We start from the raw sequence: 26,877 nt of genomic DNA on the forward strand, positions 1-26,877 counted from the left end.
CTGCGTGTACTTTCATTGACATCTCCCTTGGAGTTCGATGCCTGCGCTGAACAGAGAGGTCTTCAAGTGTGGTCTGACCGGTGCAGAGTAGCACCCGATGATTACCTCCTTCATTCTGGACACTATACCTTTATTAATACAGCCCAAGGTCACAATACTTTCTGTAGCAACCAAACCATGCTTTTCACTAGTGGTTCATTATGAGCTTTCATTTACTTTAAAACCTTTCAAGCCACATCTTTCACATCCTACATTTGCAATGTTAAATGCAGGACTTCAAATAAGTGACCTTGTCTTTGTCCCTATGAACTTCTGTTTTCTTATAATGAGTCCATCACACCAGCCTCTATTTTTTTTTTTTTTTCATCACACCAGCCTCTTGACGTCTCTCTGGATCCTGTCATCTCACCTTTTGGCTCTCTCTCCCAGCTGTATGTAATTTTCGAGTTTGATCTGGTGACATGAAAACAGAATCCTGTCATGTGTCATCGGGCAATGGGTTAATAACCCGCCTAGGTTTATCTTTACCCACCCCACATTTTTCCGTGTTGTCCCAAGAGTATCATGAGAGGATGTTTCGATGAACTCCAGGAACGTCTTCTGTATAGCATTCTCCACCTCTGCCCATACAGGTAGGCACCTTAGCAAAGGAAATGAGCTGAGCCGGGGAGCTACTTGTTTATCCTGACACCATGCAGGGGCTGAGAGGTCTTTGCTTCCTTTTCTAAGGGCTCACCAGCTATCCTTTTAATCATCTGTCCTAGAATCTTGCCCTCAATCAATATCAAACGTATTGATCTGTAACATCGCTTCCCATTTCTAAGAGTGTGAGTCACGTTTGTCTGTCTCTAAGCTGCAGTGTGCAGCTTCTTCACTCTCCATGGGGTTTTCAGACTTGAGCCACAAGTCCTTGCAATTCCCCTGGGCTTGTTATTGACCCAGACTCTGAGATGGAGTTACCCAGAGCCCCTGAAGGCTCTCTTGGTCTGGACTGTCTTTAGGAGTCTCTCCCTGGTGCTCGTTTTGTCCTTTCTACTCTGAATATCCTTCTGCTTGCAGAAGAGAAGGAACAAAAGAGGATCTGGGTGGAGATGTTCTTATTTTCTCACTCTCAAGGCATTTAGCAAAAGGAAAGGGCAGGGTGGTCCTATCACACGTGCGGTGACACTCCAAGTCTGTCATGAAGAACTCCACAACCTGCCCTTTAATCTTGATCTTGATCTCCGGCCCTTTAACTTGAACCCTCTTCTTCGGTCAAGTCAGTCCCCTTGCTGCTCCTCGAGCATGCCAAGACCTCCTCGCCACAGTCATCCCGAAGCTTGTCTCCCATTTTGAAATGCCCATTCTTCCAGCCAACCCCTCAAATCCCACTGTGGCCTTTCTTGGGACGTCTCCAGCTCCTTTAACCTTTACCATACGCTTGAAGTCACATGCTGGATTCTGCACTTTGTTCATTTTATTATAGTTCAGTTTTGTATTCCTGACAGTGTGCACCCCAAAGAGGCTGTATTCTATCCCTCATGGTATATAAACTAGCATAGGGCCAGGCTGACAGTCCTGATCATCATACTTCCAGTGGAGAATTCTGCAATGTCCAACCTCTGGCCCTTCACACACACCAAAAGATCCCAAGATAGCTGTGTCCAGCTTCCCAAAGGACTACTATAGAAACCAGATAAATCTAGGGATACCGACTGGACCCAGTATAGGCATGAATGATTTTTGCAATGTGAAATAAAATCCAAGGGTCTCTCTCCTCCACTCCTCTTCGAACAAGGAGCTGGACTTTCCAGCTGGGGCTCAGAGCTTCGAGGCAGTAATGGGGTGGAGACCCCTCAAGCTAGCTGGGCACAGGACTGACTGTCCATTAGATGGGAAGGTTGCCTGTCTTGCAAGCTACCTTTCTACCTAGGCCTTTCAAATGTGTGAAAGACTGACTGTAGTCTCCCGTTGATGGGTCCCAAATAAGATTGGATCTGGGTTGGCTACAGCACCTTGAGTTCTTAGAGGAGAGGCGATGTCTAAATCCTCTGCAAACAGAGAGCCTCCTAATTCAGAGGAGTATAGACACACACACACACACACCCAGAAGATGAGGCCGTTTGGGAATATCTGAGATGAAACAATCACAGGTCATAACAACGAAGACCTTGAATTGACCTGAAAAGCTCATGCAATCCAGCGGTCTGTTTGCAGGAAGATGAATAGCAAGGCTTTCCTTACTAGCCAGTTATTCAATTTGGCAACTGTCACTGAGGACTTCCTGAGTATGTAGCGAAATCTTTCCCTGTGTCTGATTTAGTCTTTCCCCTTCTGTCATTTTCAGAAGAAATGGACAATAGATCATCATCTCTGCCCTTACTTAGGAGGTAAATTTTTGAGGATGATAGAGCACACTTGGCACACAGTAGGTCTCCACAGCTATTGAATGTTACCTCATCAGCTTCCTCTTTCCTAAATAATAATAATAATAGTAGTAATTTTAAAAGACCTAGTCCCTTTGGGACATTGCTTTTGCTCGGCTCCAGAACCTCTCCAGCTTTTCCACATATGCTGAAAATGTGTTGACCAAAGGTAGACCCATGAGTGTTTGAAAAGGCCTAAAAGGAAAAGAACCAGGGCGCTTGGGTGGCTCAGTTGGTTAAGTGTCTGCCTTCGGCTCAACTCACGAACCTAGGGTCCTGGGATTGATCCCTGTATCAGGCTTCCTGCTCAGCAGGGAGCCTGCTTCTCCCTCTCCCTCTGCTCCTCCCCTCCACTGTGCTCTCCCATTCTCTCTCTCAAATAAATAAATAAAATCTTTTAAAAAAATAAAAAGAAAAGGACCACGGAAAATGTCATATACGATGGGACAGCATCCTGGGTCTGCTTCTAACAGTAACTGAGGGTTAGAAAATGCTGGGCTTTTCTGGGCCCATTTCCCCAGATATAAAAATAAGTGCATCAGACTACATGCCCCTGAGGTTACTTCTCGTTCTAAAACTCGGACTCAAGATTACTTCCCAGCAGTTCCGTCCTATATTTTTGTTATTATATGCTAGTATTCACATTAGTTTTGAAAAGAAGAAAGGGAGGGAGGGAAGAAGGAGAGAGAGAAGGAGGAGGGAGGAAGGGAAGGGAGGAGGGTGAATGCCATCTCTACACTATGGACTCATTCAACTTGTGACCCACCCCGTCTCCCTCCCCCTACTTCTTTTTTTCTTTTTTGACCAAACTGTGTCCAACCAGTCATCGCCAACTCTCTTGACCCCACGTACCGTATTAGTATATTAGTTCTCAATTTTGGTCTTTGCACTATCTTGCGTTCATCCCATCTGAACATCATTCTGTTGTGTTGGTTTATCTCCCTCACTTTGTCAGGGTCACTTTGAAGAATTCTATTCCTGGTTTCCGAGGTGTCAGCAACCCTGCCCAACTGTCACACTTGAGGAGCAGACTCCCAGGTTCGGTCCCTCGAGTCGCTGAGAAGAAAGTGAACCACCATAATGCTAAACCTGTGGAGAGCCCACTGAATGCCCCCTCCCCCTTTCCCCCCCAAGGAGTTGAGGGGGCAGGGTAAACCCCTAGGAGCCCCTGATTGCAATCCTGGAGAGAAATCACTGCCAGGGCTTCAGTAAGTTCTCTAGTTATAATTCACAGAACCAGAAAAAAGTATCCCTGGGGAGGAGAGGGCTTTTGCTCTGTCAGGCCCCCAAGACCAGGGGGTCCACCTATCTGATGCCCAACTGGATTTCAATGTGAGAAAGAATTTCAGCCTGTGAGAGGTCATACCTCCTCCCAGCCCCCAGTCCAGGATGGGGGCTGGATGGTGGTGATGGTGGCAGTGGCAGCAGCAGGTGGTGGTGGCCCGGTGGCAGTGGCTGGCTGCGGTGGGGTGGGGGTGGGGGCGGAGGAGGAAGAAGAGGAGGAGGGGGAAGAAGAGGAGGGGGAAGTATTATTTTTTGCCCTTTCATTAGGAGGCCCATGGTGCTGAGAGAAGGCTTCAGCAGCAGGAACCCAGAGCGTTGGGGGGCAGTGCAGGGGGGTAAGGGTAGGGCAACCTGCTTAAGACTGGACAGGCCTGCATGGGGGGGGGCGCGGGGGAGTGTAGCCCAGACTTGTCTCAGTTTAAAGGCACAGGACACAGAGACAGGCTTGATTCCTAGCCCACAGGGGCACCCTGCTGGGAGGTCTGTTGGGGCAAGGCCTGTGCAAGGGAGGCAGGTTGGGAGTGCTAACTGGATTTTTTTATTTTTATATCAAGACACTGTGTTTAAAATTTTTACAAAGGACAAACTCCATGGGTTTCCGTTAGTGTTTTAAGAACTTTTCTTTAAAAAAAAAAAAAAAAAAAAAAAGCCAACAACAACAAAAAAACACCGCCTTTTTGAAAGAGAAATGACAGACACAAAAGAGACTTGGTAAAGAAAATGGGGTGAGTTTCTGATACCATTACCCCAAAGGCAGAGGCAGAACCCAGATTACACCCAGGGGCCCCATAGCAATGACCTCCACCAGAACCTCATTCACCAAATCTAGGGTCCCCTGGTCTAGCCAGGCCAGTGTTCCTGGCCTTTGGGGGAAAGCAGGTCACCCTGCAGTCTCTAGAGCCCTCCACAGGGACACAGAGATAGATGGCTGAAGAGTTCTCCCTTGTGGCCCTCCAACCCCATCCAGCGGTAGCCCCTTTCTCCTTCCACTCCATGGTCTTGCTCAAATCTGTTTCTTTCTTGGGGTGGTCATGTTCCTCGGCCGGATTGTGTGAGCCCTGGGGGTGCCAGAGCCACACAGACATGGGCCTGGAGCCTCCCTTCCAGAGCCTCTTTGCACTCATGGGTTGGAGAAGCATGTGTTCCAAAATTATTTTAAAAATCAACAAAAACAAGACCCAGAAAAAAGACCAAGTCTGGGGGGAGAAAGAGCTACTCTGCTCTTTAAAACTCCCAAGTCTGGAGTTGGTGGGTGGTGCAGTTCCAAAAGAGGTGGAAGGCGAGCACCAAGGGGGTGTCCAGCTGGTGCTTTCGGGCCCCCAGGAGTGTCTGTGATCAGGCTCAGGGAGCTGGCTTCAGCTGCTGTTCCACAGGTCCTCAGTTTCCCAAGGACTCACTTGCGTCCCCATTTGAAGGGTTTGTTCAGGTTTACTTCCTTATTTGTGTTTTTGTGCATGCGAGTGCATGTCCACATCTGTCTATGTTTGTGCAGGTGGGTCTGCTGTCAGGTGTAGGTGGGTGTGTATACATATCTGCGTGTACGTGTCTGTGTGTGTGTGTGTGTGCATGCGTGCGTACATGTGTGTCTTTGCGTGTCTGTGGGTGCATGTGTGTCCATGGATTTGGGCAGGAGGGAGCCAGGAGTTAGGCTGTGCTCTGGGCTGGAGCTATACCCGGGTAGTGGAGTGTGAGTGGGGCAGCCCAGTACTGTTGAACCCTGCGGCAAAGGTGTTGTAGGGGTGCAATGTCTGCAGCCCTACCAGGGAGTTGGGAATCATAGTGATGGTGTTGGGTGTCATGAGTGGGATGTCGTCAGGAGAGCGGCGCAGGGTCAGTGTGTAGTCAGGCAGTGCAGTGAGGCGCAGTGTGTCGTGGGGGGGACCAGCCTCACATTCGTGGTGGGTAGGGCCCAGCTGTAAAGCTGCCAGCTCCTCCTCAGGAGCAGCTCCCAATTCAGGGGCCCCGGCACCCCTCTGAGGGCTGGGCTGCCGCAGGGGCTCCTGACGCCGTTTGTCCTTGCGGTAGTAGAGGGCAGCGAAGGCCAGAACGTTAAGGAACAGGAGGGAGGCCCCCACAGCGATGGTGACACTTAACTCAGTGGAGTAGTCACGAGGGTTCTCCACCAGGAGCGGCCCTGCATCCTGGTCCCCATTCCAGGAGCCTTGGGCATTCTCATTGCTGTAGGCAGGGGAGATGGCTGGCCGCTTGGTGCTCCAGGTCTTGCCGTTGGGCCTGCGGGTGATGTGGGAGCTGTGGGTGGTATCCGGGGGCGGCACTTTGGTGGTTGTGGACGTATAGTGGAACATGTCATGCAGGTTGTATAGGTGGGGCACCAGGTGTTTCCAGAAGGCCACCTTGGTGGCTCGGTAATGATCGCGGACCCTTGGTTTTAGCCCGATGTGAAGGTAGAGCTGGTCTCGGGGATTGTATTTGGACCAGGCCACTTCCTCAAAGCGGTTGGCCTTGGTGTGAATGAACTTGGTGTCCTGGGGGACCGGCTTGTTGGGATCCCTGAAATACCACATGGAAATCTGGGGTCACCACTCTACCTAGGTGAGAAAGGGCCCAGAATTCTTTCTCTCACACCCACATTTCCATTTTTTTCAGGGTCCCTCCCTCTGTCCACACCCCTCCTCCTCCCTGGGGCCTTGAATTCCTATTGCCCACTGTATCATGGAAACTGGTTCATCCTTCCCTGTGCCCATCCTGTAAGGTCATGCTATAGATGCCTTTTCTTCTCACATGCTTCCAAACATCAGCCAATCTTTTCAGCTGCCCAGTTATTCCAAGAACCCTTGAAAGGCTCTTCATAAAGGCACTTTTTTCCCCTCTTCACTCAGCCTCTGACCATCTAACCTTGAATCCTGTGGTTCTCATTAACTCTCCCTGTGGCTCAGTCCTAATGCTAGCTGAGTTCCAAGCCTCGACAACATGTTGGAAGGAAGAAATGGCACGAAAGACTCAAAAGGAGGAAGGGAACGAAGAGGGGGCCAAGCAAGATTCGGGGGAAGGTCTTTTAAAAAGGAGACAAAGGAAGAGGTCTAACCATAGAGGAGTGGAGGGGTAGGCATGCTGGGGTCCCAAAGAGCAACCCCCACTTTCTCCTTACCCGGTCTTGGCAAAGTTGGTCCAGTAGGTCATGACGACAGCACTGAGCATGACGTCATTCTTGGAGAAATTGCAGGGGAAGAGGTCGGTGGGGCCTACCATAGGGACACCAAAAACGTAGGGTACTTCATCCCCATGAGCTGCATCTGACCAAGCAGGCTTCATGAGGCTCTGGCAGTGATGGTAGAAGGCGTAGAAGTATGTAGGTGACCCGTAGCGGGCGTGCAGATCAGCGGTCACCACCGAGGGCTCCACCCACTGGTGGTCAGTAAAGAGCGCCACCAGTGTTTTGCGGCGGGTCTCCGGATTGTCACGGTCTGCCCAGTCTGTGTACATGAACTTGATGGTCTCCCTCAGGGTGTCCTTACCCTCAGGATAGCCATACAGATTGTCCACAAAGTTAGAGACTGAGTAGTCAAAATCAGTGCCTGAGACGCCATCCTCAGGGTCCACCACCCCTTCCACGAACTTGAGCCCTTCGCCCTGGTTGACACCTAGCATGATGTCATAGTTGAGGAACTCGCCCTGCTCCATGAGAATCTCAGGGTCATCAGGAATGACGTCGCCATCGATCACAGGGCCAAAGGCCACATGGTAGCGGGCTGGCTGGATGTCCTGCTCTACCAGCTCCTTGGCACTCTTTTGACGAAGACAGTCCACCATGTCCACCGTGTCTAGCACATTACAGCCTACCTTGTCCGCCAGCAGGCTGGTGTACTTCACCGGCTGGTAGTTCACAGCCCAGCTGGACAGGGCAGAACCACTTTGGATGATGGCCCTCTGGAAAAGCCCTGCAGAAGACATGCAGCACCAGCTCAGATCATCATGGCCCCCAGCGCCTAGGCCTCCCTTGCCTTTCCCTGAGGGACAAATTAAACCTCTCCTCACTCCTCTGTCACTGAGGCTGCCCTCTGGGTGCAATGAACTACAAAGGAAGAAGAGACCTTTCAAGAAGAAGAGACCTTTCAGTGGGGATGATGGATTAGGACCAGAGGAGATGTTGCTGGGCCCCTGCATGACCTGGACTGACCCCCTGCCTGCTCCTTGCTTCCTTGTTCTGGAATGAGGGTTGGTAACTTGGGGGTTAAGGAAATGGCAGCGGGAATTAACCCCTTGGGTCCCAGACATCAGCTTCCTTATGCTCCCTCTCTTTATCTCTCCTTGTCTTCCCTCCTTGCTTCCTGCCCAGCTGGGCCCAGTTCTGTGCCAGCACACCACCAGGGAGCTGGCGCTTCCACCACAAAGGGGTCTTTTTCATGAGAGATGAGAAATGCAGGCAGGAGAGAGCCTCACATTCTGGGAGTTTGGGGAAAGATTCCTGAGGGCAAAGGCCTGGGGATCTCAAAGTCTCCAGGGAGCATGCCCTCACAGCGTGGAGTCTCCACAGAGACTTTCCTTTTCCTGAAGCTACTGATGCCTCAGATCTAGTTTTTCCCCTGGCCAAGAGGGAGCCAGTCCTCCGAACTCAAAAAGTGGATGATTCTTCTCCCCGCCCAAGAAAAAAAAGAGGGGGTATCATGCTGTCCCTGGTCCCAACATTCCCAAGTGAGGAATAATCTGGCCCTCAGACACCCTGTTCCTTTGCACTAAGAGAAAGGCAGTTGGCATGGGTAGAAAGAGAGGGACAGAAATATAGATTACTACATAAGAGAGAGCCTCACTTTTCCAAAGTGAGGATTACTTTTCCACTGATTCTCTGTGAATCAGTCACAGAAAGACTGAGAGAACAACTCTTTAGGGGAGCCAGGCCCCTCAGGGGACAGAATGTAGTACTACCCCCAAGAAAGGCCTTGTCCTCCCAGGGAAGTTCCCGATCTGAGGAGGCACCAGTCCTCTTTACAGACAGGGGCATCCTCACAATCAGTCATCTCACCCTCCTTTGTGGAGAAAGGGGTCCCTGTTCCCCCTACTATGGTGTGATTCTGATCCCACCCTGGTCTTCCCTCACTGGCGAAGTCCCTGGAGGGACAGAGGCAGGATGTCGAGGTCAGAGAAGGTGATTTTTCTCTCTGAGAGGGATAGGCCTTTTTCAAAGAGGGACTGAAAGTCTTCCTGTGAGAATATCACACACTCACAGGGTGGACTCCAACAAAAAAAAACCTTGTCCTCTCTCCCAGATTTCCTTTCCTCAGAGGAAGGAAAGGAACCTATTTCAGGAAGGTCTCTTCTACATGAGAAGCTCATCTTTGCCTCTCAGAGACAGAATGTGCTCTATAGCCCGGAGTTGAAGGGAACTTGCCCTGCTGAGCCACAAAGGGCCTGTTTGGCTTCCTTAATGAGTCACTAGCCAAGCAAGGAGAAATGCTCTCCTCTGGGCTAAGAATGAATCTCCCTTATGGTTGCCCAGCTCAGGAGGAGCTCTGGTGTGAGCTACCAGATTGCCAGCCTCTCAGAAAAAGCCCACCCCACAGGTTAGTGATCCTCACTATTCAAACCCATCTCCCCGCTTAAGGACAGATCCCCTCCTGTACAGACTTGTTCTTCAGAGAGAAAGGCAGAAAATGAGTGTTTCTTACACCTAAAAATGAATTCCCACTCTAGATCTCTATCCTGAAGTCACATGTCCTTCCCAAACTGAAAGATTTCCCTTGCCCCCCAATTAAAAAAAAAAAAAAAACCCACTGTCCCTTCAGATAGACATTCTACTCCCACTCACCCAAACTCGACTCCCACACGAAGGAGGATCTTACTCTCTCAAGATATAAACAGGATTCTCTCTTTCCCTTTCCTGCACTGGGAGAAGGACTTCTTCCCTGAGAGGAACATTTCCATTCCACTTCTCCCTAAGGGATGCCAAGCTGGTAGAGGAGGGCCAGCTGATTCCCCTGGGTGCTCTGGACCCCAGAAGGCCTAAGGCTCAGGGTGGGCAGCTGGCCCATTGCTAGCTGAGGTTCTGCCCCGAGCACTACTCACCCTCAGAGTGATGTGACAGCGTGAGGAGGCTGACACAGGACGCGCCAATGCCTGAGCCGAAGACGGTAATACGGCGGGGATCGCCACCAAAGAAGGCAATGTTCTCGCTCACCCAGCGGAGGGCCTGGATTTGGTCAAGAAGCCCATAGTTGCCCTTGGCAGCCTGATCGCCAGTACTCAGGAAACCTGGATTCAACATAGGGCATGAGGACGGTGAAGGCAGAGGGATGGGGGATTGGGGTTAGAATGGCAGGCAGGAGATGGGGACGGGGAGGGTGGGAGGGCATGAGGACAGAGGAAGGGGCATGCGGTGGTGTTCTGTCCACCCAGCTACCATGTACCATGGCTCCTGTATGCAAGTTCCAGCCCCATCCATATAGGAAGGATTGATCTGTTCCTTGCCTCCCACTCCCATTCTCCAGTGTGGAGGGGGGGGGTCCCCAGACTATTCGAGGGGACGCCTTCAGCTGGGAGACTTAAACTGCAAGAATTGCAAATGGCCAGGTCCCTGAGGTACTCTTTAAGACATTACCCTAGCTTCCCGGCGAGATAGTTTGGAAAGAACAGACACCCTGGAGTCAGATGGTCCTCAGTTCGCGTTCTAGCTCTACTGCCTACTGGCCATATAGCCTTGGGAAAGTTATTTAAAATATCTGGGCTATAGTTTCCTCTTCTGTAAAATGGAGATAAAAATACTTCAAAGGGTTGTTGCCAGGATAAATCGAACACAGGCCTCTCTAACACACTCCACACTCTTTAAGTCTGTAATTACTTCTTGTTCCCCTTCCTCCTCTCTCTGAAGGAAGTGAGGCTCCCAAGAGGTAATGGTCCCCAAGCCCTGCTTGCTGCCCATCCTGTCTGGATTCGTCCACCTGCACACCTCGTTCCAGGGCCTCGGGTGGCTCCTTCCCCTCATCTCGGGGCTGATTCTCATTTGCCCTCTGCCCAAGACCTAATGATTCAGAAACTAGGGGGAGGAGGCCCCGCAATCTGTATTTTTCACCAGCTCTCCAGGTGATCTGGGGCCGCTAAAGTTAGAAAACCACTGGGTGAGGCCATCTTTTTCATCTGGTGGAGAAATGGGCAAGTCAGCGCTGTGTGTTACCACAGAAACAGGTCTTCCCGCCCGCCCACCCACTGGGATTTGCTGCTGAGGAGACATGTCACCATGGAGACTACCTTCCCACCCACCTGCTGGGATTTGCTGCTGTGGAGACTTGTTGCCATGGAGACTACCTTCCCGCCCACCTGCTGGCTATCCCACAGAGATGTCCTATATCCCCCCCCCCCCCTGCATCCATTCCAGAATGACCACACCGCCTCATTTCCTCTCTTCCTTGATCCCTGCGCTCCTTGGAAAGCTCCCGTCTTCTCCTGCCCTAGGCTTCTGGAAGGGTTCTTTCCAGGCGGGTAGTCGTGGCGCTCCTACGCGTCGGACACCCCATACCTGGATTGGTTCGTTTTGGACTCCCTATTTGAAAGCACCTTCACAGCACCTGGGATCAGCTTTGTGGGAGGTCATGTTTGAAAAGGCCCCCTCAGCTCGCAGGGAGTTCTCTGGCTATCCTGGCTGGCCATGGGTGGAAGCTGAATTGAAATAGACTCAAGCAGGTGCAAGACCTCATCCCTGTCTTTCTCAGGTCCTCCTGTTTCTAGCTTCTGTGAAAGAGCTCATTTCACCCTCTTCAAGGGTGCTATTAATTTACATTTGGTACCATTAAGGCCATAAAGTACTTAGTTATTCCTCTCAGACCCAGTCACAAGCCCTCTTTAGCCCCCAGGTTCCCGGAGAGGAACTGTGAAGGAATCAAAGAAAGCCTGAATGAGGATGAACGGAGGGGCCCTTGTTCCTCCAGAGAAGGGAGCCTGCTTCTCCTCTGCCTGTCCCATTCATACACCGAAGCTGCTGCTGCAAGTCTTAAAAAAGTCTGCTGACCAAGATCCACCCCAGCTGTCCAAGCCCTAGACCCTCCTGCAAGAACCACTCTTTGCTTCTCTTAGCCCTCCCATCCTGTCTCCCTGCCTTTCTCCTTCCTCTGTATTTCCTTTCCCTTTCCTCTTACTGAAGCCACGGCACACCAGGCTTCAGCCCCGGCTGAGGGAGTGTGCCGTGAAATGTGTCAATGCATCTGTCCCAGCAGCGGGAGGAGCCCCGGTGCTTCAAGGTAGTCAAGTAGATTTCGCCAACGTGTCTCGATTCCCTGGGTTGGGAATAAAGGCCTGATGGGGCTGGGTGGAGGAGCCAACCACCCCTTTCTACTCCCTTGGCTTCCACCAAGCCCCGGGATGAGTGGCGCTGAAGCATGCAGATGAGGCCATGTCAACCATCTCTACTACAAGAGTCCTGCGTGAAGTGTTCTATCCACTGGGCCGAGACAGGTGATCCCACAAATGTGACCAACCAAGAGTGCACAAAGTCTGGCAGTGCAGGAGAGCAAGTCGCTCACTGCTAGGGCCCCAGTAACTCAGCCGTCCACGGAAACCATGGGAGGAGAAGTGCTGAAATACTCCTCCACAGAAACTGTCACAATAAACCTGAGACCGGCTCCCTTGGCCCTGGATTTGCACTGTGTCGTCCATGGTGGGCCCCCCATCAACAGAGGATGAGGGAATCAGGCACACTGCACCCAAACCACAGAGCTCCATCCCTCGAGGCTTGACTTTCACTAGGTTGTCTGTTTGCCCCAAAAGCTGCCTGAGCAGAGATGTATCATCAAATTCTGGAACCCAGATGAAAACCTGGCAAGCCCCTACCTCCCTGGCCCTGGGGGTGTCCACGTCTGCTATCCCGCCGGTGTCTCTTGTGTTGGTCTCAAGCCCCATGGCGGGGACTCCTCAAATAATAAAATGGGATCCATAGACTGGTCTGTGACAGTCTCCATATAAATGAATCACCCAAGATGGCCCAAGAAGCACCTCAGAGTAAACCATATGTCTGAGCTCAGTGCTTCCAGAGAAGCTGAAGGGAGGGTGAATGTGTGCATGCCGCTGGGGGGGTCCCAATCCAGCCTACCCAATCTGGGATGCTTAAAGACCCAAAACAACCAAGTCACAGCTACACAGCAAAGTCTCCAAGTGCCAGGGACAGATCTATGTTCTACGTCTGGCACCGAGAGACAAAAACATCTTGTAGGTACCCAGGATCCAATCAGTGGCTTATAGACTACATTTGGGTTGCTGAGCAGGCTTTAAAGGAGACACAGGAAGTGGTGGGGGGAACTTTGGACCAAATCTCAGTTTGTGACTCCTTCCAAGGTTTGGATAATATTATGTTGATCATTAACAGCTGAAGCCCAAAGAATACGACTCTTGCCCCTAGATGTGCTGTTTTGGTTACCCAAATGAGAAGGGGTTGTAAAGCGGGTGGGGTGGGTGTAGGTGCTTAACCTGAGTTTCTAGGATGAGTTTCAGTGATGTCCATGGAAACATTTCTATAGGTTTGTGTACGTGTGTGCACATTTACCCGGTGGGGGGGCGGGTAGGGTCCATAGCTTTCATTAGAATCTCAGAGGGGTCTAAGGCTCCCCCAAAAGTTAGGAACTTCTGATGTATAAGCTTCAAGATTGGGGAAGTGGGAGGGTTGTCCAGGAACCAGCACACTGGGTACCATAGAGAACACTCACCGACAACAGGCCCTGTACAGCCCACAGCTGCGAAGAGACACTTCAGATCCTGAATCTCTCTTTCCTGTCTCTTTGCTCGGTGTGATCTTGTCCTCTTTTCTCTCCCCTCTGTCTTTTCCTTCTCTTCCTCAATTCCCAGCCCCCCACATTCCTCCCCGTTCCTCCACTCTTTCTTTTTCTGCCTCCCTAAGCTGTTCCGATCATACGGAACCGAGGCACATTCTTCGTACTCTCTGTGCTTTCCAATAAAACCAACAGAATGGAGCTCTGTGTTTCTGATTTTTAAAAGCAGCCGAGTTGAACATTTTCTATCAGTCTCACTAAGAAAATAAGGTGGCAGGGCTCCTTCTGGCCTTCAGCTACCGTAGGCGCATGGCTGGATATCTGTGTGACCTTGCTTCTGGAAATTCCTGACTCTTCGGGAACCATGCAGCCCTTGCATGTAGCTTTATGGCCACCTTCTCTTCCCCTTTGCTGTCAGAGACTCAGATCCCCTTCCTCAACAGGACAGATCACTTAAGAGAGCCTCACCAGGATGTCTGGGGCAACTCGGGGAGACAGAGGAGCAGCAGCCAAACCATGAAATCCAAGCCCACCAGATCACCTAGAGACCAGGGAGATGCCTTGCATGCTTCATCCCCCAGGATCCAGAGGCCACTCGAAGGGACATAGGCTCACTGTTTTCGGGGAACATCCTTTCTCCAGTCTGGACCCCAAAAAAGGCGTCTTGCTAGCCCACCGAGTGTCAATGGTAAGTCAAGAAAAGATTGTCTTTCTGGGCTTGTGAACTGTACCAGAAGTGGCATGGAACACCAGGCCCTCTGGGGTTAGAACTAGCAAGAACAATACACTCAGAGGCAAATTAAGATAAGGTCCTGTCAGCCAAGGGGCCAGGGAAGAAGTCATGCCACAGCTGGTCCAGCACGCAGGCCTCTGGATCTGATGCACAGCCTAGACCCCCACTGCAACCTGGAAGACACCAGCCCTTCAGGTCAGTTGTCTTTCTCATGATATTACAGGGTTACATGGCTGCACGTGCCCTCGGAGGCCTGGGTGAGCGTCTGAGAGGGAGCAAGACCCTGTACACTGTGTCACCCTCTCTAAGGTACTTGTGTACCTCAGGAACCTGGCCGCAGATAGGCAGTAACAGTCAGCAAGGAAGACACAGCCCAGAGGGGCAGCCTACATCACCAAGCCCAGCCAGTGGCTGGCAGAGGATGTGGGGGGAAAGACTCAGGGGTGCATAAGAGGAGGCATTTGGGAAGGAAGCCTGTACGTGTGAGAGTGTGTTTGTGTGATGGGGTGGGAGTATATGGGGATGTAGACACAGAGAGAGTAGTAGAAATGCGTACGTGTGTCTATATGTGCTACGCAAGTGTGGGGTACTCACACGCACGGGGGTGAGGCGAGGTGTGTGGATCTGGAGGCCAAGCAGGTGTACACGAGTGTGTATGTGTTTGTCAGGCAGGGTAGGGGCGGGGAAAATGTATGTGTGTGTACTGCACATATATACGCAGGGTACGTAGGGGAGGAGTGTCTATGTGCGTGTATGTGTATACATGTGTGTATGTATCTACGTGGGGATGTGGGTATTCATGTAGGAGGTCTATGGGTGTGTGTACACAGCAGAGAGCTATGTAAGTATAGTGCCTGGGATGGGCATGGAGACATGGAAGGGTTTGTGTGTAGGATTTGTGAGGGGGTGTGTGTGTAGGATTTGTGGATGTGCAGCGTGAGGAGGTGTGGATGGGCGGGTGTGGGTGTATGTGCGTAGGGAGGGGGAAAATTGGTTTGCGTTTAGGTAGGGAAGCTGAGGGACATATGCGCGCGTGTGGGTGTCCGAGTGGAGGTGGAACTGGGAAGCACGGTGGGGTGTGAGTGTGTGTGTGTAAATGTGGAGGGAATATTTATGTACATTCAAGGTATAGGCATGTGGGGTTTATGTGTAGCGTGGATGTGTACGGTGTGAGTCTTTGTGTAGAGTGTCTGCGTGGGGTAGAAGGAAGTGTGAGTGTGGGTACGTGTAGTGTGTTATAGGTATAAAAGTGGATACAGAGATGTACAGGGAGAGATAGACGGGAATGCTGGTGGGGGTTTCTGAGAGATCTGTGTACATATGGGGTATGGATGTGGAGTGGAAAGAGGTATATGGCATGTGGATATGTGTGGGGAAAACCATATGTGTGGAGTGTTTATGGAGTGGTGGAGGAGCATGCATGTGTGTGTGAGAAAGGCGGCCTATAGATGTGGATGTGGGGGTCTCTATGTGTACAGGTATATGTGTGTATTTGTGGGGTGTGTGAGAAATAATAGTATGCAAGGGGGTGTGTGGTGGGCAGTGTGGATGTGCAGTCAGGTGAGGGTACATGAGAAAGTGGATATGTGATGGGCTAGAAGGACTATCTGTATATGTGTGGGGCTTTGAGGAAGTGGGTCTGGGTGGGTAGGGACAGGGGACGGACACTAGAAAGTTCCAGACCCTGTGAAACTCAGCCAAGCAATGGTCTGAAAGCAGCGACCTGGCTTGTGACCTTTAAGAGAAGGTGTGGAGGTTGAATTGAAATTCCAGTGGCAGCTAAACACTCCAGGAAAGAGCCTGGGAACATGGGCAAGCACCCAGCACTTGGTTAGGGACCATGTGATATCACTTGACTTTGGTCACTGGTACCCATTAGAGAACGGAGGCCAGCATTAAATCCCCAGCATTCTTTCCTCCTTCCTTGAGAACCTGGGCCTCCTTCAAGGAAGCTAGCAGAGAACCATACCTAGCACCCCAACCCGATAGTTGAGGGTGATTACGATGACATTGCCATAGCTGGCGAGGACGCTGCCGTCAATCATGTTGCCTGTCCCTTCCATGTACGAACCTCCATGGATGTAGACCATGACAGGCTTAGCGCCACTGTCCCGGATGTCTGCAAGGAGAAGGGGTGAGACACAGGCTGGGTAGGATGCCCTTCCTCCCTCACCCCCGCCAGCCCTGGTGGGGGTGTGGGCAGCAAAGCTATCCCAGGTGCCAGGACACCACCGCCAGCTCTGGGGGCAGGACTCACGGGACTGCTGGGCCCGGAGCTTGAGCATTGGCCAGAGACTTAGCCGGAGGTGGACTTCAGCATTGGTTTTAAAGACTCAGGTTTCAGCCTCCCAGCTGAAGGCAGTCAGCCAGGCCTAGATAGGCGACAGGCTAGGCCCTGGGGACAGGGGAGCAGGAAGAAGAGGCAGGGCTGGTCTCTTAGCTGGCTCAAGAGAGTCCCTGCCCCCGGGGCACCCGGAGTCCTGGGACCTGACACGCTTAGGAGAGCAGGGGCTGGGGAGCCTTGAAACCCCCAAGACTAGACCAAGTTACATGGAAGTAAGGCCATTGGCAGCAGCCGGCCCCCCCAGTGCAGACAGAGACAAGAGGAGTGGGAAGAAGGGGGTGGCACAGGGAGAGAACAAGGAAGGATGTGGGTAAAAGGGAGTGAAGGGCAGTGATGGGGTAGAGGGAACCTTAGTGACATGGTCTCTCAGCCATGTGCTCATTTACCCCATTGTCCCCCGGGGGCGTCAGGCAGACTTAACTGGAAGCACTGGGGATGGGGAGAGGAGAGGGGCAGAACTAAGAATGAGAGAGACCCCTCCACCCCACTCTGCAGTCCCTCCCCTCCCATCAGCATTAGGATGAAGATGGAGCCTCCCCAAAGGCCATTCAGTGAGAAACCTTCAAGCGGCCACTCCCAAGCCCAGTGAGCACAGCGGTGGCCTTGGGTCTGGGTAGTCAAGAGAAGGCTGAAGGCTCCTGACCTGATCACCTTGACTTGCAGCCTCTCAGTGTGTGAGCTGGACCAACACTCCGCCACACCAGTGCGGCCCTACCAACCACCAGCGGAACACCCCCCCGCCCCCACAGCTGTTTGGCTCCTCCAGGGCTGGAGGGGCAGGGCCAGGGCAAGGAAGGTAGAAGGAAATGCTCTGTGCTGCTTAGCAAACACAACCTGTTTTCCCAAGGAGAAAGGCAGACTGGTTCCACCATCACCTAAGTATCTTATGCCATCTACTGACTGGGCTGGGCGTCCTGGCCTCAGCCTGGCACTTTAGCCCACAGCCTTCCTGGTCCTGTCCCGAGCCAACCACTGCAGTCCGTGGCCCTGAGGCCATATCTCTTTTCCTGGGAGGAGGCCAGGGGGTGGGGGGGTGGACAGTAGTGATTTAGGTGTTGCTAATCTCCAGCCCTTTTGGTTGTCAAGGCCTCACTCCTCAGCTCAACGGCCTGCCAGGCCCCTCTCCCAAGAGCCTGCATTCCCACGAAACACATGTGTCTCCGCAGTGAAACCCAGGTACGTCCTCACCATCCGGTCTCCTTTGTACCTCTCTCCCCGCCCTCCCTCTGCCCTGCTTTCTCTCCACTCTCCCTGCTGATCGGTGGGGGCAGGTGCCCGCTGAACCACGGAGGATGCGGGAGGAAGCTGTTTCTGGCAGTGCCCACTTCTCTACTGTAGGACTCAGGACGAGGGTAGGGGACCGGGGCGAGGAGGCTGCCACCCCCTCCCCCCCAGCTTTACTGGTGGTCCCCTGCTCCCTCCAGCCAGCCGGGTCCATCACCAAGGAACTCCCAGCGGCCCACCAGGCCAAAGATGGATGAACAGCCCAACAGCCTTGTATAGGAACAGAAACACACCAACGGACGGACAGACAGACAGACGGGGCTTCTCCCCATCGAGAAGAGGAGGGGCTCTGTGCCATGCACCAGCCGCCGCGCCCTGCAGCCCCCAAATACCTTCATCTTCATCCCCGTCATTATCCGCTAAGTCCTCGCCCTGTTTCTTAGCGCCGGATCCTGGGGACCAGACACAGGGAGACACAACAGCACAGAACAGAGAACAAAACAGAGAGAGAATTCAAAAACAGCATGACTGCAGTGTGGCCCAGCAAGCCAGCTCTGGGCTTGGGCCCAGGACAGGCAGGAGGGATGGCAAGAACCAAGGGAATGGGTGGGCTGAGGCCCAGACCTTCATTAGCCGATGATGGTGTTGCAGGCCCCTGCTGGACTGGCTTCCTTGCGCCTCCCTGCCCCGCCCCCCCATCTCAGCCAACTCCCTTTCCAGTTGGGAAGGCGGGAGCAGCATATGGGCCAGGGCAGAGAGCCAGAGACCCACTCAGGGAAAGGATTTCTCCCGGGTGGCAGGGGCTGCACGTGTGTACACAGGCAGGCTGAGCTGGAGAGCCAGGGCAGGCGCTGAGGGTGACAGGTGGCCTTGCCAGAATGTTGGATATGGATGCGAGCTATTAGGGCAGAGCCGGGAACTGGGGCCCCCCCTGGCCCTGAGCTACCTGGGCCCAGTGGGAAGGCTCAAGCTGGGCCTCAGCTGACCCTGATTCCCAGAGGAGGAAATGGGAGATGAAGCTTTCCCTCCGGTCTTCCTCGTTGGGGCCCCCTGCTCTGGCTGATGGCAAATGGGGTTCCTGTGAGCAGGAACCCAGCCTAAGAGCAGCAAGCACTGCTCTGAGATCGAGAGAGAGCCAGAGGGGGAGGGAGGGAAAGGAGGAACAGGAGAAGGAGAAAGGGATATGAGAGAGATGGAGAGAGACAGAGAGAGAGGGGGAAACAGAGGAATAATGATAACAGCTCCTACCATAGACCGAGTGTTTACCGTGTGCCACTCTATGTCTGCCATACTGTTTGATCCTCACACCCCAGTGAGGTGGGTACTCTCTACTCCTGTTTCACTGATGGGGAAACTGAGGTTCAGATAGGTAAAGTGACTTGCTCAAGATCACACAGCTAGGAAGCGCTAGAGGTAAGATTCAAACCCAGGTCTGCTCCAAAGCCCATGGTCTTTCCACTGCACCATGCCACCTTTCTGGGAACTGGGGAGAGGGAAGGAAAAAAATCAGCAAGAAAAGAGGTGGAGCATGGGGGGCAGGGTGGAGAGAGGGGAGGGAAGGGAAGGAGAGAAAAGAAGGGAACAGAGGAGAGAAGAGAGACATTTAAGGACCTGTGGGTAAGCTGGCACCAGCTCTCTTTCCTGTTCTAAGGAGGTGAGAAGTGCATCTTGAGCATGGCTGTGGAGACAGAGGGCCTACTGCCTGGATGCTGGGCAGAGTTCGGAGACCAAGGTCATTCTGCCAGCACCCCAGGGCCTACCCTCTGGTCTATGACACCAGATACTCTCAGCCTGCAGGCAGCAAATAGCCCTCTTTTGCAGCTGGTCTGGGCTCTGGTGAATGAAATCCCTCACAGCTATTAATCAAAACAGGAACCACCCTCATATTACAAAATGGCTTTTCAACTAGGGCAAGAGCCTCCCACCCCTCCCCACCCCCGCCCCCAAGGGGCAGAAATGACCTCCAGCTTCCCGAACTTCCAGTGGCACCTACCGTCTTAACACCTGCCAGGACTGAGCTCAGAAACCCTATGGGGCACGGGACAGCATCACCCACATGATGGACAGCCCCCCAAGTGGAAGAAGGGACTTACTCATCCGGAAACATGCATTCCCTCCAACCTGATGGAGGTGGAAGTGGGGGGAGGGGGCAGGTCTTCCTCCCCCACACCCCCCCAGGAAATCCCTCACTTGCATGGGCATGGACTTAGAAGGTGGGACCCTATTGCTCCCCACTCCCCCCACCCACCAAGATAGATGCCTTTTCTCCTTCAGCTGAGCGCTTAAGGAACAACTCCTTGTTGTCATGCCCATCACACAGGCCAGCTCCACCAACCATCCCCTGTCCCAGCACTGGGCTGCTGCAGGGTCCCAGCCGGGGCTGGTTCTGCCTACCCTATACACACCACAAGCCTAATGACCTCGGTGTCTGTCTCTGCTCCAAGAAGCGGGGGTCTGTAAATTCCGTTCCAAATGGCCAGCTGGCCCTGGATACGGAACTAATTTGAACAGTGAAATGACCGAATGCCCTCCCCCACACTGTCAGGGGCTCACTTCACACCTTGGCCCGAGGGGCTTAGCTGAACCCACCAGGTTTCAGTCCTAGGATGGGAGCTTTGTCAGAGTGGTGATGAAGCCATGGTTTAGGTCTAAATCTTGCCTCTGCCTCCTAGCCTTCCATGGCCCCACAGTGCCTAGTTCATGGCCTTAACCACAGTCAACAATCCTGAGAGCTAAATGTTTGCATTTGACCCGAGCTTCCAATCGGCTCTCTAGCCAAACTCTGGGGACTGGAATGCCCTGGGCTCTCACTGGCACTCTGGGGAGATCATTCCTCCTGGAAACGGTTAAAGTTCACTGTCAACCTCTCTCCCTGCCCCCCAGCCCCCACCCAAGCAAGTAACCCACGGGAGGAGGTTTAAGAGACCCTTCTCCTGAATTCATTCACAGACTAGTAGAATGTGGGTAAGCTGGCACCAGCTCTCTTTCCTGTTCTAGTAGAATGTTAAGGCCTGAATGGTCTCCTTATCACTAGTAGAATGTTAAGGCCTGAATGGTCTCCTTATCACCTTCAGAGGTGGGAACAAAGGCCCCTCCAGGAAAAGACTTGCCTAAAGTCTCACTGCAAGCTAGCAGGAGAGCTGGGGTTCAGTTAGGCTTTGGGTTCCCAGCCCTGCTCTCTTTCTGCAACACCACAGTGCTTCTTCACTTGTGTGGGGAAGTGTGTGCTGATCACCTACTGCCTGTGAGGTCCTGGGCTGGCTGTGGAGATGTGGCAGAACGCTGTGTCCAGAGCCTCAGGCCCCACTCCGTGCTCCAGGGTTACTCAGCACACATAAACTGAACGTGTGGATTCCGCCAGAATCTGCCCCCTAGAGATTCCTGCTCAGCAGGGAACATCCTGGCCCAGGAATCCTGACAACACCACTCACTGTGAGGGGGGCAACCCTGCCCTAGGATTTCAAAGGAAAACAAACTCCAAGCTTGCCAAAAGGTTGTAGGGATCAGGCTGTGATTTTTCCACCTGTTCCTTAAGCTGTTACTGTTTTCCAATTAGACCCAGTCCATCCACTGTTTCACCATTGTTTTCAGAGCCATGAAGGTAGGAATGACCAGATGGGAGCTGCCTCTCGTGCTACAGTGGAAAGAACATGGCCCTGAGGGTCAAGAGACCCGGGTTTGGGTCCCAGCTCTGCCACAGACCAGCGACAGGGCCTCGAGCAGCTGCAAGTCACTCCCTTTGGCCTGTTTCCTCATCCGTAAAATTGGGAAACTGATTCCTGCCTTACAAGACCCCAGAGATGTGGGGAGGATTTTATGAGCTAAGTATGAAAGTGCTTTACAGGACCACAACAGGAGGAATTATTTCTACAAGGGAAGTACATTTCTGGGTAAATGCAAAATTCAGGATGTTGTGTCTCCTTTTCGAGTCCATGGTTCCTAGATTCCCCCAATGTCTGTCATGGGACTAGCCCAGGGAAGGGGGGGGCGGTCTGGTCACACAGCTATGCTCTGGCTGGGGTATGGTGGGCCAGGGGTGATTGGCAGGATGACTTGGGTCTAAACTTCAGGGTTGGAGAGTTGAGTCTAGACTTCAACCCCAGGAAAGAGTACGGAGGGGTGAGCTCAGGGCTGCCGCGCCAGGAAGAGGGCAGAGCCTCTGGCTTCATCCTGGGTGCCTGGAGATCCGCCCACCCCCAGCGCGAGGTGACTCAAGAGAGAGCCATGGGCTCTGTCTTTGGCACACGCCTTACGGTGGAATCCCGGGCTGGGAAGATGGGAAGAAACAGGGTTGCTGCAGCTTCTGCCCTGAACCTGCCTTAGGCCACCAAATCGTCCCTGAAGAGCAGCCAGGGCCCTTGGCTAAGGTGGAGCTTAGGCCTGCTCACCGACCGCCCCCTGAGCCTAGGCTACTTGAAGGAAGGCTGGGTCCTCAAGGGCAAGGGTAGGTGGGCAGGCAGCCCTCCCTCTCTCTCTCTCTCCCTCCCCGCCGGCTCGCTACCTACCTCCTTTCCTACAAATTTTCTTGTTGGGCTTTCGGGCGCATTCCTTGGAAATCCGCTTTACTGTAAAATGAATAAAAAACTAAAAAATAACAGGAGGCCTCTGCCCAGGGGCATGCACCCCCCAACCCCCTCCCCAGGCCCCAAGAGCTGCTCTGCAGGTGGCACATGGCAGAGAGCCTGTCCCACCATCTCTTTGTTTCTGTCACTTACCTTAGTGTGAGCCCCACGGGAGGAGGCAGCGGCTAGCCCAAGAGGAGGCACCTAAGCAATGCCCACCAGGCTGGCCCCCACCCCACACACACCCAGCTCCCTTGGCCACACACACCTACTACCTTTCAAAGCAGGCGGAATGGCAACAGGGGGGCCTGGTGGAGCCAGCATCCTCCCACAGGCAGTTGCCCAGCAGGGACCCATACTCCCCCAGGGAACCCCCATCCAGCACTCTGGCCCTAGACCTGTCAAAGCTCTCAGGCCTGGCCAGGCCCCCTCCTGGGAACAGTGTCACTCACACATGGGAGCTCAGACAATGCTGGGTGAAGGGAGAACAGGGAGGAGGAAGATGGGGAGGAGGCCAAGCAGAGTGATGGTTAGAAGCATCTTCACAGACAGACAGAGGCATGCTGCAGGGCACACAATGACATGCAAGCCATGAACACCATGGGGGGGGGGGGGGGGCAGGGAGGGCACAGCGCCTGGCCATAGCACTCACCATCCTCTGTGGGCACATAGACATTCAGGTAGAGGCAGTCTTCGTTGGGCTCCTGGATGTAAGTAGCGACAATATCCAAGTTGGCAGTGAACCAGACGGGCAGCATGACTTCGGGCACAGCCGTGTGGATGTTCTGGGGGCACACTGGGGGAAAGTGTGTGGCGTTCCGGATGCCCGACCAGGATGGGGGTGGCTCAGGGGGCAGGAAACGTTTTTCGCCGATGGGGGGAGCTGCATAGGGCACCCCCAGGTACTGGTCCACAGGCCCCAGGATCTCACTGGGTAGTGGCACCCGGGCACCCCTTAGCTTCCCAAAGTGAGTATTGACTGTGGGCGCTGGGGCCTGGGTACTGGCCCTCAGCACCAAGCTGAGGAACCACAGGGTGAGGCACAGGCTCCAGCCAATCGTGGACGTGGGGCTCAGGGACAGCGAGGGCGGGCCAAGCCGCAGCCACATGTTCCGGGCAGGGGGACTGGCAGGAAAGGCAGACTCCAGGGTCACAGCATCAGCCCGACAGGCAGCCCCTTCATGGCCACACTGACTTGAACCTCAAGACTGAGCTCTCGAGGGACACCTACAGGTGCCCGGCAACGTAGAGAGGTCGTCCAAGCACCACAGCTTCAGAAAGGGGACTCCCTCAGGGCCAGACAGGCCTGTGGAAAGAGGGAAGTAGGCGTCATCTAAGATGGTTAGGGGAGGGCTCCCGAGTCAGGGAAGGGGGTGTCTTTGGGGGCCCCAGTTGGGGGCTGGCTGATTCTCCTACAGGTAGGAGAGGTCTCCAGTGCCTGGGGTTCTGGGGACCAGCTTCTCAGACCCTGGCTGTGTGCCTGGCCAAGGCTGGGAAATCCTAGGGGACTGACCCAGGGACAGTTGCTGCCACTCCAAGTTTCCAGTCCCCAACTCCAACTCCTCTGCCAGTGGAGCTCATGGGGGCTCAGCCAGGGGCCCGAGCAGCATGTGGTCACAGGGGGTGGGGAACACTGGAACCTATGGACCTCAGGTCCCTGAGCACACTGGGCTGGACACGAATAGTGGACTCTCTAGACCCCGGGACCTGCTAACCCCACAGGAAGACTTCCCACACCAGGAGAGGGTAGGGTTGTTAACCTCACTCTGGGGTTCCAAGGCATCAGCAGGAAAAGCAGCAGATAGGCACAAAGGCCCACATGGAGACCCCCCTGACCAATCAACCAGGGTTGGGGGGCAGGGAGGGCAGAATGGCCACTCACCAGAGTCCCCAGAGCCTCCCGTGCCCCTCCTGTACATTTCTCCTCAGCCCTCACCACTCCCGAATTCGGAAGCCTTGGTCCTTTCTGTGGGCTCTCTGTAATTCACACCAAGTACCAAAACTGAGACAGAGACCACTTTGCCTAGAACCCCAGGCATTGGGGTTCAGTCAGTGTAAAATACACAACGGAGTGTGAGAGACACCGCACTCAGAGACCCTTGGAGAGGGAAAGTCTCAAAGACTCAAAAAAGGGAGCAAGAGAGACCAAGCCTGGCTCACAACAGACACTGCGATCACAGAGACGGATATTCCAGACCCATGGAGATCCCTCATATAGTCCCACATTCTGAGACCGAGAGCCTCACGGAGCCAGAGAATCACAGAGAAAGACATTCAGAGACGCATGCAGAGACTTACTGGAATATAATCCCACACACACCACATAGGTAAATATCCAGAGAAACATGCTGCATAATGGTGACACATAGGTGGAGACAGAAACAGAAATAGCAGCACACTCAAGACACACAGGCTTTCTGACACACAGACAGCCAACACATACAGGCGCACACAGACCCTGCTGCATGGACAGACACACACGCTCGCAAGCACACGCGTACACACACACACACGCACGCACAATTTAGTTTTCCCTATTTCTCCCGCCTTCCAAGATTGCCGGCCTGCTCCTTTAAGAACTGGCTGAAGGGGTGGGGGAGGGAGATTGGGAACGCCCGGCAATGGGCCACCACGAGAGGGGAATGAGAATGTGTGTGAGAGTGAGAGAGAGAGAGAGAGAGAGAGAGAGAGAGGAAGAGAGAGGGAGGGAGAGGGAAGGAAAAGGATGCAGAGGGAGGGTGAGAGAGATAGAGAGCTGGAGAGAGAAAAGGAGAAAGAGAGGGAGGGAAGAAGGAAGAGAGAAGGAAGAGGGAGAGCGTGCAAAGCGACTAAAGGGGTGGGGGCTCAGAGGAAATGGGGAGCAAAGTACGGGGTTGGGGGTTGGATCCCAGACACTGCCCAGAATGCACCCGGGGTTGGGAGGGGGAGGGTAAAGGGAAGGAAGGGGTAGGAGTAGGGAGGTGGGGCAGGAGGGAGTGGGTGTGTGTGTGTATGGGGGGGGGGGATAGTCCGCAGCTGAGTTCACACAATCCCCCCATTCACCGTCTCCATGGCAACTCTGGGGCACAGACCGCTCATTCACACGGCTTCCCCGCCAGCAACCCCCCCACACCATTAACCCCCTCAGTGCCTCCCCTCTCCACAAATTCCATTAACCCCTTCGGGTTGCCTCCTTTCCCAGTAACCCTTCAGTGCCAAATGCCAGTCCCCTTTGAGTCCATTCCCTGCAGCCCCTCCCCCCTGAACACCTAGACAAATCGGCCGACCCCCAAACGCCCTCTGTACCCTAGGACCCACTATGAGCCCCTAAGGCCAAGATCTCCATCCTGGTCCAACTTGCAATTTGGGAGAAGACAAGGGGAAGTGCCAATGTCGGGGATTAGAGTGGCATCTGAGGTACTTTGGGGGCTGGAGCAGTATTGGGCAAGGGGCATTGTGCAGGAATGGACTGGTATCGAGAACTGCAGTACTGGGGGCCATGCGGGTCTGAATGGTATTGGGGGACAGAGCTGCATTGGAATGGGGGAGGATAGAATAAAAGCCTGGGGGGAGGGGGGCTGCAGAGAGTGGGGGAGGGAGCCTGGCTGGGAGATGCTATGATGGAAGAGGGATGGGGCTGCACTGCGGGGGAGGGGGGACTGGCAATGTGCAACACAGGAATAGGGCCAGGGCCCCTTAGTAGGGACATTTTGATGAGCATGCAGCCAGGCTGTGGAAATAGAGGGACCATGGGTGGGAGGATGATAGGGATGCGGGATTCAGGGAGGAGGTGGAGAGGAGAAGCTAAGCGGCGGGGGCGGGGGGATATTGAGGGTCAGGGGTGTCTAAGGAGAACATGGGGTTGAGAAGGATGGGGAGCATTGGTTGGGGAGCGGAGGAGCCAGGGATTGGGAGGGGATAGGATCGGGGCAAGGTATGGGCAGCTAGAGGATGAGAGACCGGGGCAAGCGGCCTCACCTGTTCCCCAGGCTGTTGCGAGCGACTGAACCGGTCCGCGGACTACCCATATCGCCTCCAGGCCAAGGGCTCCGCACCTGAATTCCCGAGATCTGTTCTCCGGCAGCCTGGCTGCTGTGCCCGCGCACCGAGGGGGCGCGCTGCGCGTGCCCGGACACGGGGGGGCGCGGTCCCTGCCATTAACTCCTTTTGTGCCAGAGATGGCTCAAGTCCTGGGGCATGGCCCAGTTCCTCCCCTGCTCAAGCACGCTTGGCTCACCGGCTCTCCCTCACATACGCATCCCTCAAATCAGGACAGGTAATCTTCCAGGGCAGCTAGCTCTAACTTTACCTGCAAAGCTTGAAACAATGAAACAAAGGGAGAAACTGAGGCACCGCCTGCAGGAGCCCCCAGTCATACTCTACAAAAGACAAGCCTCCACCTTGCTCAGCATCCCTCGCCTCTCCCCTCCTCAGCACCTGGAGGCAGCAAGAGCAGCCAGCAGTGGAGGGTGGGGGCACTTGGCTCTCCTCCTGTCACTCTCCCTAAAGGTCAACGTTGTTCCTTTCTGCTGCTGCTAGGGCATGTCAGACTGAGACTGTCAGCAGGCCAGTTGCTCCACCATTTCAGGCTCTCCCCTCCAGATCCCACTGTCTTTGTGTCTCAGGTTTCCGTGTGTAG

General features: G+C 53.8%; 1 protein-coding gene across 6 annotated transcripts; it reads right to left on the reverse strand.

Moving 5' to 3' along the window:
- Positions 1–332: 332 nt before the first annotated feature.
- NLGN3 (neuroligin 3) lies at positions 333–26,358 on the reverse strand. Of its 6 annotated transcripts, XM_059384683.1 has the most exons (9): positions 26,217–26,358; positions 22,912–23,565; positions 22,203–22,262; positions 18,090–18,149; positions 16,099–16,248; positions 9,711–9,896; positions 6,799–7,588; positions 3,772–3,864; positions 333–3,461 (listed from the first exon to the last, which is right to left on the reverse strand). In XM_059384683.1, exons 2-9 carry the CDS (start codon positions 23,366–23,368, stop codon positions 3,419–3,421), a joined length of 1,839 nt encoding a protein of 612 aa, XP_059240666.1. In that variant the 5' UTR covers positions 23,369–23,565; positions 26,217–26,358; the 3' UTR covers positions 333–3,418. The 6 variants fall into 6 exon arrangements, with proteins under 6 accessions (XP_059240666.1, XP_059240660.1, XP_059240662.1 ...); XM_059384677.1 differs by lacking the exons at positions 333–3,461; positions 3,772–3,864 and adding an exon at positions 4,209–6,200 and having other exon boundaries at positions 26,217–26,356; XM_059384679.1 differs by lacking the exons at positions 333–3,461; positions 3,772–3,864; positions 26,217–26,358 and adding exons at positions 4,209–6,200; positions 24,781–24,804.
- Positions 26,359–26,877: the final 519 nt, after the last annotated feature.

This window comes from Mustela nigripes, chromosome X, assembly GCF_022355385.1.
Source record: "Mustela nigripes isolate SB6536 chromosome X, MUSNIG.SB6536, whole genome shotgun sequence".
NCBI lineage: Eukaryota > Metazoa > Chordata > Mammalia > Carnivora > Mustelidae > Mustela > Mustela nigripes.

Coding starts and splice junctions, on each gene's coding strand:
- NLGN3 (XM_059384677.1), bottom strand. CDS start 23,368: ATGTGGCTGCGGCTTGGCCCGCCCTCGCTGTCCCTGAGCCCCACGTCC. Junction 18,150..22,202: donor GAAAATTTGTAGGAAAGGAG/GTAGGTAGCGAG, acceptor TCTGGTCCCCAG/GATCCGGCGCTAAGAAACAG. Junction 6,201..6,798: donor ACCAACTTTGCCAAGACCGG/GTAAGGAGAAAG, acceptor GTGGTATTTCAG/GGATCCCAACAAGCCGGTCC.